This window comes from Stigmatopora argus, chromosome 2 (genome assembly GCF_051989625.1).
Source record: "Stigmatopora argus isolate UIUO_Sarg chromosome 2, RoL_Sarg_1.0, whole genome shotgun sequence".
NCBI classification, from domain to species: domain Eukaryota; kingdom Metazoa; phylum Chordata; class Actinopteri; order Syngnathiformes; family Syngnathidae; genus Stigmatopora; species Stigmatopora argus.
In genome coordinates this window covers 23,591,246-23,602,500 of record NC_135388.1, presented here as the reverse complement: position 1 = coordinate 23,602,500, position 11,255 = coordinate 23,591,246, and the positions used below count along the sequence as shown (strand labels likewise).

At 40.4% G+C, this 11,255-nt stretch overlaps 1 protein-coding gene across 3 annotated transcripts in view; it reads left to right on the top strand.

Moving 5' to 3' along the window:
* mtch2 (mitochondrial carrier homolog 2) overlaps positions 1 to 9,221 on the top strand; it is a 92,075-nt gene extending 82,854 nt beyond the window's left edge. For all 3 annotated transcript variants that reach the window (XM_077594968.1, XM_077594969.1, XM_077594971.1), the window contains 3 exons: positions 2,894 to 2,961; positions 3,033 to 3,108; positions 6,200 to 9,221. In XM_077594968.1, the coding sequence (XP_077451094.1) occupies positions 2,894 to 2,961; positions 3,033 to 3,108; positions 6,200 to 6,286 (231 nt within the window). In that variant the 3' untranslated portion in view covers positions 6,287 to 9,221. The remainder of the gene's footprint in view (positions 1 to 2,893; positions 2,962 to 3,032; positions 3,109 to 6,199) is intronic.
* Positions 9,222 to 11,255: the final 2,034 nt, after the last annotated feature.

Here is an 11,255-nt window from a genome sequence, read left to right as displayed (position 1 = left end):
TGATTATTTGATTTAGGTGTGTTGATCATTAAATTAAATCTGTTTGAAAATAAGTGCTGAAAACACAAGTTGAGAACAACTGCGTTCTGGATCTCTATATTATAGGTAGAAACTCTTTTCGTCTGATTTTTCAAGTTTTTGTTTTAAATGCGTATTTAAATTTAAAAAATGATGTCATGAGCCCAGTGTCGTCACCACTTTCTGGGCCGCCCCTACCACTATATAAATCTGTCCGATTTCCATTTTAGGATCAATAAATATCACAATGCCTTTAATGTCTAAATAACATGGTGGCATTATTTTTTTCACTACAGAAAAATGAGGAGATTTAAAATAAAAGACAGAGAGCTACACAAATGGCGACCTATTATACGGAATCCGGGCAAGTGGTTAGCGTGTTGTTCAAGGGTTTAATCTTAGGTAGCTTCCCACTTTCCTGGGTGGCATTTGTATGATCTCCCTAGACTTGCGTGGGTTTATTTTCTGGGGTAGTCCGCTTTATTCCATCATCGTCCAGTATGAACGGTTGGCCGTCTCCTTATGACCTGCAATTGACTGGCCACCAATACAGGGTATCCCCCACCTTGTGCCTCCATTGAATAGGAATAGGCTCCAACAACCTTACGCAATCCTTGTTAGGATAAGTGATACGAACAATTAATGAATATATGGATACATAGACTCCGATTAACACTCAAACACGCACTACTACAGAATTGGATTGCGATGGTTCAAACATGTATGATTGTGTTAATGAGCGCTACAAGATGAAGGCCGTGTCGCAGGGCCGACAAGGAAGCTGGACAACCTGGGAGGGAGTTGTCAACCGAAACATCAGTTAGTGCGACCTTTGGAAGATCCCGCAGGCAAGGATCAGCTTCCTCATTCGCGCAACCTACGACACGCTTCCCTGTTCTCATAACCTCCACCAATGGTTCGGGAAGGAGGTGTGCTGCGCACTTTGCAACGCTCCCAACGCTAGCCTCCAGCACATCTTGTCAGGCTGCAAGACTGCACTTTCTCAGGGGCGCTACTGATGGCACCATGACCAGGTCCTGAGGAAACTAGCTGAAGTGCTGGAGAGACGCCGACAGAACAGTAAAAATTCACCACCAGCAGGGATTCACGTCAACTTCGTCACGGAAGGGGGGAATAGAGATACACCAGGCCAAGAGAGACAATAAGGTCCTTTTCCCATGGTCAGGAGTGGGAGATGAGGGCTGACCTCAACAGGCAGCTCTGATTCCCCACGGAGATCATCACCACATCACTCCGCCCAGCCATTGTGGTATGGTCCTCCAAGGCAAGATCAGTGCAACCTCATAGAACTAACAGTACCATCAGAGGAGGGGATTGAGGCCGCCTTTGAGCGCAAGAAGGCCAAATACTTGGATCTGGCAACTGAGTGCCAGGAAATTGGCTGGAAGTGCACTATCTACCCAGTCGAGGTTGGCTGCCGAGGCTACGTCGGGTTGTCAACAACACACCTCTGAGGGATGCAGGGGTTTGTGGAGGCAGCCTGAGTAAGGCAGCTTTTGGCTCTTGCTTAGGAGGAAGGACAGGGGAAACAACAGCTATCAGCTGCAGGGGTGACAGGGAGACGTCTCTGTCACTGCTCCGCCACCAGGAGATGTTCCAGGTTTAAAGGAGCGAAACATTTCCTCCATTTCCTCAGGGTACTTAGGAAGAACAACTTGGGCACCAATCTTCTGAGAACCTTCTATAGAACCACTGTAGAGAGCATCCTGGCGTACGGCATCACAGTGTGGTACGCTGGAAGCACGGCGGCAGACAAAAAGGCCATGCAGAAAGTGATTAACACTGCCCAGAGGATTGTCGGCTGCTCTCTGCCCTCACTTGAAGACATTGCCAGCCCTCGTTACCTCAGCAGAGCCAAGAACATCATAGGGGACCCTTACCACCCTGGTCACAATCTGTTCCAGCTGCTGCCCTCTGGCAGACGCTATAGGTCCCACAAAGCACGGACAAATAGGCTTAAGGACAGTTTTTTTCCCACATCCATCAGAAATCTAAACTCGCGCTAACATAACACACATTCCCCTCTGCGGTATATGAACAGATGTTTGGTTGGTGATCTGCCTCCTACTAGCTGACTGAGGAAAGGTAAGTGGAAGACAGTGAGAGGTAAGCGAGAGGTAAGCGACCTGTATCCTCAATAGCGGAATGACAAATTACAAGTCCGTAACTTACACTTATTAGGTCTTATCCTCAACAGCGGAATGACAAATTACAAGTCCGTAACTTACACTTATTAGGTCTTTTGCCGATTAAACGTAGCTTATGGAGAAGCACCATCAATTTCGTCACACGCAGTTTCTGCGTGTGATGACAAGTAGGCTTTTGTGTTGTGATAATGACGACAGGGCCTATGTCTTATTATTATTATTATTATTATTATTATCAATCAACGGTGGTTCCTGGCTGATGACCCTGCAGCTGACCCGTGCGACAGGCAGCAATGCCAAGCAGGGAAAAAACACCTACCTGTACATCAACTGTTCTTTGGGCACAATCCAAAGCACAGTGCTTTTTCCACTTTTTTATTTTCTTTTAATAATAATGACTGGGTTGTTGCCATGGTGAGAAGCACCATCATCTTATATTTTGACAGCTTGAGAATTGTTTAATTTTAGTGACTGCTTCTGAAGGTTGTGTAACTATTATGGGTACCATGATTTTTCCTTCTATTTCATTAGATTTTTGAACAGCAATAGAAAAGTAGTGGCTGACTGTGATTGTTTGCTTTTTAATACATTTTTATTTGCTACTTTCCGGAGTTTCAAGTGATCTTAATGACTAATGTTTAGAAGGGGCAAAATGTTGTTCATATCACTTACCATAACATAATGCTGTTTTGTCTTTCTTTATCCAGTTCTTCGCCAGCATGCTCACATACCCTTTTGTTTTGGTGTCTAACATCATGGCTGTCAATAACTGCGGGTGAGTTAGCAAAGGAAGGCAGTTTTCCGAGTTTCCAATTTTGTCTACTATTATTTTTCTCATTCTCTTAGGCTCACTGGAGGGCTTCCCCCCTATGCATCAATATATCCTACTTGGATGCACTGTTGGAAACATCTAAGCAGAGAGGTCAGCTCATTTTATTTATTTTTTAATTTATGTTGTTATGGTTTGAGTACATGTTGCTGGAGAGCTCTTGCACGATATATATTCTTGGCACCAATAATTTCTTCCTGTCCTCGGTGTTGTATTTAAGCCTCTTCGTTGAAGTAACTCAGCAGCCCCAGGAACAACATCCTTTGTTGCGCTTTTTTGAGGGCCAGTTGATGGTGATTTTGGTTCTCAGGAATTGAACAAAATGCCAAAAGATGAACTTAAAATTCCAACTCTTTACACGTAATCTTTAATTCTGGTATACAAGGTGTAAGAGCTAAATTCAAGCGCTACAAGGAAATAATTATTCTGATCATTTGTTCTAGAAAAAAATATAACCACGTTTATGTGATCAGCCGTGACATTTTTTTATCAACTTATGTGATGAAATTGAAGTTTGACTAGTTTGACACGTACTGAACATTCCCTCAAAAAGACTCCCATGACGATGGTTTTCGAATTCATTACAAAAGTTGAGGTGAACTATAAAACTAAACATGCAAAAGAAAGTACACATACTGTTCTCTAAAATACAAAACAACTTGACATTCCGTTGGTCTTAAAGACCTGGTGGCGAAGGGTCTTAAAATAGCTCCATTTGTGTGGTTCTTAATGAAGTCTGTTAATCCCCTTTTCGTAGTTTATGTAACATGTGCTTTAGTGCATATCAAAGGCATTGTGGTACATTGACTTCATTCAGCAAAGCCAATAATAAAAATAATAATTGGTCCTTGCTAAAATAAAGCTCACTTGACTTTAATGTAGGCCTGGACGATATGACAAAAAAATGTATCACGATAAAACATTACATTTTAGCAATCCATCGATATTTATCACGATAACTATCACATCTTTTTTCTTTCAAATTCCAAACTTAAAAATTCTGTGAATAAGTTAATAAATTACTTTCTTTGTTATTCAATTATGAAAGTACCGTATTTTCACGACTATATGGCGCACCGCATTTAAAGGCACAGTGTCAGTAACGAGTTCTGTTTCTGTATTTGACACAAACAAGACGCACCGCATTTAAAGGCGCAGCCAGGTAAAACATACACCAGCTTAAACATACACCAGCTTAAACATACGGACACACGCTAAAACACGTTTTTTAAAAGGCAACAGAAGCAAAACTGAGTTCGGTTGTACTTTATTTAGCCATTTTACAATGTACTCAACGTTTTTCTTATCAATCATCACCCACAAATCCATCAAAGTCCTAATTTTCTGTGTCCGAATTGAACAATTGTCCAAATGATTCATCAAAAACGCCGGGTTCCCTCTCTTCGTTGTCAGAGTCACTCACATTGCCATGTGGCAAAAGCTCGAACAACAGTGCAAGCAGACACGTTCGTCCAAGCAGCCACAATCCATTCGCAAATAGTGGCGTAACTAGCCCAGCGCTGCCTGCCACCCTTCGTAAAGCTGTGTTCGCCACCTATCATCCATTGTTCCCATGCCGCTCGCAACTTTGCTTTGAACGCCCGGTTGATGCCGATGTCCAGCGGTTTTCAAGCATCTTTTGTTAGTGCCTTTAACAACAGTGCAAGCAGACACGTTTGTCCAAGCGGCCACAATCCATTCGCAAATAGTGGCGTAACTAGCCTGGCGCTGCCTGCCACCCTTTGTAAAGCTGTGTTCGCCACCTATCATCCATTGGTCCCATGCCGCTCGCAACTTTTCTTTGAACGCCCGGTTGATGCCGATGTCCAGCAGTTGGAGTTCTTTAGTTAAGCCTCCGGGAATGACGGCAAGCTCAGAGTTCATTTATGTCACTTGGTTTTTCACCGCTGCTGCGAGATGGGCACGTGCAAATCAACTCAGCTTCTTCTTCTTGACTTGGCGAAGCTCGTTCTCCTACTTCCTCAACTTGCTAACCATGGATTCGTTGATCTAAAATTCCCTCACCGCTGCTCTATTCCCATGTTCCCCTGCATAATTGATGACTTGAAGTTTGAACTGAGCTTCGTAAGCGTGTCTATTTGTATTATTCATAATCATTTACAAACCAAATCGAAATTGTTTTGCAATAAACACATGCCCACACTATATACGGGTACCTTGTAGGGGTGTGCCTTTAGCGTCTGAACCCACCCACGTCCGCCTTCTCTCTATATGAGAAGCGTGTCGGCAAGAAGTGCTCTCAGTCAGGCTTTAGAGCTTACACACGGCGCTCCGCATTATAGAGCGCCCTGTCTATTTTGGAGAAAATTTAAGACTTTAGTGCGCCTTATAGTCGTGAAAATACGGTAGCTAAGTTACCTCACTTTAAATCAAAATATAATATAAAATATGATGATTTTTAGGTGTTTTTGTTCTGTTAGGCAATAAAGATGAGAACTCTCTCCTTACACTACGAAACGTAGTGTTTTTGTTCTGTTGGTCAATAAAGATGAGAACTCTCTCCTCACACTACGAAACGTAATGAATAATAAAACCGCAGAAATTTTGACAGGCATCTTTATTTTTACGAATTTGAAAACCACTAGTTGCTGTGCAATTTTAAGTTTTAGATTTCTGCAGTTTTCATAACATTTGGACAACATTGGGAAACTCCTTGAAATCAAGCAAGAAAATTACAGGCTGTCCTCAAATGAGGATTGTAGGTTAAAATGTGTTAAGGAAATTTTCAATAAGACTGATGTTTGTGCACAGGTATTTTAAGAGGGATTAACAAAAGAAAGAAAACGACGGAGACTTTAACTGGATCTTTTAGTGGATCGGCTCGGTGTTGTCCTGCATCTCATTTTGTCTGTGTTACAGTGCTTTTGCTTTCATGCTTTGTTAGCTGGTCTGTTGCTAACAATGCTAAAAACAGCTTTTCCTTACCATATTCTTCGTCTACTGAACGATGGTCTGGAACTAGCGTCATCAGTTTCCCACTTTCTTTATGTTGTTCGGGTGGTATAATTGCAGTTTAAACATATCCAATATTATCAAAAGTTTTTATTATTATTGTTGACAAAATTATTTGACGATAATTATTGTTATTGTTTTATTGCCCAGGTCTAGTAGAACGTGTCCTGATTTTCAGCCTCAGCTAATTACTTTTTGTTTTTTAATCCAGGGCAACATGAGCAGAGGAAACAGTTTATTCTTCCGGCAGCTTCCAGCAGGAAAGACTTACACAATTGATCAAAAAAGATTTTATTAAAGAAAACTGATGGAACAATAACAAGCAAAACAGATCAACCATGTCTAATTCAGGGGATTGTTTATTATTCTTTTTTTATGCTCTTTCCCCTGTTTGTACTATTTGTGAATTAAAAATGGCTATGCATTTCCAAGTCATGTTTTCAGAGACATAAAAAAGTGCACTACAATGAACAATATTTCCTTCAATTGATGTACCAAGTTATTGAAGCAGTCTCTGATAACAGGGTAATAGACCATTCTTCCTTTTCATTCTTTATGCCTTTGCAATAATATATGTTTACAATAACTGCATGTGCAAGAAGTGCTCTCAGTCAGGCTTTAGAGCTTACACACGGCGCTCCGCATTATAGAGCGCCCTGTCTATTTTGGAGAAAATTTAAGACTTTAGTGCGCCTTATAGTCGTGAAAATACGGTAGCTAAGTTACCTCACTTTAAATCAAAATATAATATAAAATATGATGATTTTTAAAAGTGTTTTTGTTCTGTTAGGCAATAAAGATGAGAACTCTCTCCTTACACTACGAAACGTAGTGTCTCGTTACATGGCCCTTAGCCTTTGTGCTTTTCTTTCGCCAATAAATTGAATTGAATTGAATAACACCTTACATTTCATGATATGTTTCGCATTAGGATAAAGAAATCGATTTGACATGTGATATTGTTTTACTCAGTTATAATACAGTAAAACTCAACATACCTTTATATCTCTGACAGTAATCAAGTTCTTCATCAGCTCATGAAATTGGGGAGAGGAGGGTGGATGTTTTTGTTGTTGTTGTAAAAGTCTCTAGTTCATCTGTCTGAAGTGTAAATGGTAAGTGAGTGCCTATCCAGTAATCCCTCGCCATTTCGCGGTTCAACTTTCGCGGCTTCACTACATTGCGAATATTTTTCTGGGGTAATTTTTAAAAAAATTTTTTTTATTTTTTTTAAGTTCATAAAAATGTAAAAATCCACACTGAAACTGGCAAGCGGAAGCAACTCCCCTGCCTTCCGCTTGCTACTAGGACTCGGCACCGAAGAAAGAAAAAAATATATGTATAAATGTGTGTATATGTACATACATACACATACATATATATGTATAAATGTGTGTATATGTATGTGTATGTATGTATACATACATACATATGTATGTATATGCATGTATACATACATACACATACATATGTATATGTATGTAGGTGTATGTATGTGTATATATGTGTGTGTGTGTATATATATATATATATAGAGAGAGAGAGAGAGAGATAATCGTATTTACGCACATATAAGCTGCCTGCTGATATTGACCATAATGTGCTTTTCATTTGCACAGTATCTCAGAAATACCACTTGTGATGATTTTTCTTAAGATTTTCTCTTGAAAGTAACACATTTGTACTCCCTATTAAATATGGAGGTGAAAATTGGGAATCAGGGGCCCCCCTCCACCGGAAGCCCACCCGAGACGTCCTGGGTCTCTGAGCCACCACCCGACACCCCGAGACGAGACATTTTTAATATTAAAAAAAAAATGTCCATAAACGGTGCCAAATTTTGATGGAAAACTGATCAAACTTTAATGGAATATTCTTATACGCGAGAAATTGTAAAATTAAGACATTTTAAGGCAATTTTAAGGATGCGGCTCAAATGCGAGTAAATACGGTAATGCTTCTTCAGATTTCAGATGTAATTCGCTCTATCTTTCCAAGTCAGATTCACATCACACGATTAACCACCAAATCAATATCAAGACACCTTAAAAAATCACAACCCCCTTCCACTAAACGCAAACAGTCCAATGTTTGGATACACTCCACAGTGCCAAAGCATAGTCTAACCCAACTCACACAAAACATTGCATTGCTTAGTCTGCACTAGGGGTTTGCCGAAGCAAACCCGAAATTTAATATTTTGTTTGTAAGGGCTCGGAACTCCCGACCCGAGTCGGGAGTAGGAGAGGTGAATAATGATAACAGATTAAAGCCTGTCTTTTGTAACAAAATCTAAGTTAAACAAGACTGTATAAACAGTTACATCTTTTAAATTAAAATATAGATGTTTGACGATCACTTTTGCCAGCTGTTTAAATGCCTGCTCAGCGTTGAGGTGCCAGTCTTTTTGCTCGCTTATAAAAGCAAAACGTGACATTGACTACATCAGTGAAAGCAAAAGCATTTCTTAGTTTAGTATCTACACATCGTTTTAGTATACATTTTTATAAACAAGTGGTTCTTAACCTGGTTAGAGCTACCGAACCCCATCAGTTTCAAATGTGCTTTTGCCAAATCCTACTTTCCCCCCTCAAAATAAAATATGATTTTTTTCAAATTCAAGATATAAAAATTCCTCGCAGCACTGATTGGCCAACCAATGTCACGTGATCATCTCCAGCCAGAGATGCTCAAGCGGGGCATGTTATCGTGTATAGACATGATGAGTCGGTGTGTCTTGACTTTCATAGCAGAGGCTCCACCGAACCCCTGAGCCCCAAACTCACTGAACCCCTAGGGTTCGATCGAATCCAGGTGTTAGGATTATTATCATTATTATATATTTGCTTGCAATGAATATGCTTTGCTTTGCTTTACTATTAAACTTAGTTTCATATTAGTATTATATGGTTGCTTGCAACGAAGTAAATGCTTTGCTCCTGAAAACTTTAGGTAGACTAAACAGCAAAACACCTTGGACCTTGGACTGCTTGAATTGAACTAAACAAAGAAGATTCAAAACACCTTGAGCTGCACATGACTTTCAAACTTTCATTTGTTTTGACTATATTGACGTCTCACTTCTGTTTCCCACCCCTTCCTTGAGAGTTGAGACGTCCATTGTAACTAGGGTTCTTGAAGTTAATAAACAAGAAAAGAAGCGTGTGACGCCAGAAAGAAGTGAGGACTTGACCTCACCAGTTCACTTTCTCCTTACAAGAAAAAATCCAGAAGATTGTCTTTCCTCTTTATTTGTGCGTGCATTTGGGAATGCCTATTGGCTAACCTATCACCACCTTAAGAACCACTGTTATAAACATATATTCATTTTGAAAACGTTAGCAAAAAGAGACCACACATTTTAGTATACTTTTTTTTCAGCGAGAGAAGGCCGGCCCGAGCCAACCCGAACTCGAAGTGATGATTGACATTTTAGGCCCGACCTGAATTTCGGGTCGGGTCAGGTTCGGGCTCAAGCTAAAGATCTTTCCTCTAGTCTGCACTAATGACAATGTAAATAATCATAACTGAAGAGATCATTTCCACAATGAGATATATTTTTAAAGAAATCTGACAATACTTTGCCGTCATTTCAGTTGATTGCTCAGTAATTTCCCAAACTTTTCCATCTAACGCACACACTTAAGCATGAGGGGAAAAAAAGAAAACATGATAGGGGAAAAAGGCCACAAGACACACACATCAAAGCCTTGAGAGCACTGGGAGACAAAAAAAATAGAAAAACATGAAGACATAGGATGGTGACACAAGTTTTAGTGCGCTTTTAACCAATCAATACAACTGAATTAAGGTATGGCTTACTATTCTTTTTATTTGCTCTTCTTATTTTGTCACCAAATTGAAAGTTCCCCCTTGCCCAAAAAATTACAGTCTATCAGTATTTTTAAGATATCGCTAATTTTCTTCACCTTTTAATTGTGGAGCTCCGTTTCACTGCACACTTGCTCGCTGAGGTGTGGCTCCACTTTCGACACTAGCTTTGGAGTTGTTCGACCTATCTTAATTATGTCCAGATTGTCTTGAAAATGGCTTTGACAGTAAATCTGCAACCAAATCCCTTTCTTCTCCTTCAGTCATTGTGGGTTGACAAAGCCGCTATTAAATCAACACAACAATATATTTGCTTGTGCAGCTCGCTACAGTTCTAGCTCTGGCTAGTAGATTCAATCACTAGCCAATCATAGTTTGTGAAAGCGATGACGTTTCCATACTCCTGCAAGAAGGCCTTGGTGTTCTTGATGTCCAGGTTGATTTCTGATCCTGGCAACAAATAATGGAATGTGATTGGGTAAATGCTTAAATATGAAAACACATCTGGAAGCAGTGCAACTAGGGGAAAAGCAATGAAAGGAAGCTGACAGAAAATTTTGATTCATTTACAAAATATAATTAATATCAGTCTGTGATTCAAATATTTTTAGGCCAGCAGAGAAGGCCTTGCAGGCCCTGACGGTCCACCACTGGTGGCCAAATACCAATTTCCATTCGTGAACTCCCGTCTCTGAAACTCTTCCCCAATCATCCATAATCCCTATAAAGCGTGATTTATGGGTGTGTGTATGTTAAGATTCTCTCACTACGTTTGTCCAAACCATGCAACGTAGAGAGTTGAATTTTTTTTACGGTAGCCAGAAACGGCTAACGGATCCTAATAGACAAGTGAATTTATTCACCTTCTCTAAATGTGTAAACTCAACTTTTCTATGTTACAGCTGAAAGCAGTGTATGTATGAACCGTTGTTTTACATGTGCCCTAAACACACCACGTGGCTGATTGGTCCGCCAGCGAGTTTCTAGGTGCGCCCCGAAACAAAAAAAATTCTGTCGTGATGGGAGTTATAAAACATCCACCCATCCATAAATCACGCTTTATCTATTCTCTAATCCTTGACGTACGGATATGTGTGTTTACCTGGAAACTCACTGGTGGAAATTCTTATATCTATATCAAGGTTACATAGCCCCGACCATGCTCAGATGCCTATTACTGAGAGTGTGGACTTAGCAGGGGCAATATCAGCTGTGGGGCCCACAGAAAATAGGGAGGTTCGTATGGCCAGGTGTAAGAAAAAGTCTTCGGCTAGTTCAGCTACTGGGGCTGGTCAGACTTACGCTAAGCATAGAAGTTGTCGGCGAAGAGCCGCTAAGGCTATGGCAGCTGCTTGAGCTGATGAGACTGAGGAACTGCGCGCTATTCGCATTGGCCGAATGGATGAATCAGCGAACGCTGCTAGGGCTGTTTTGGT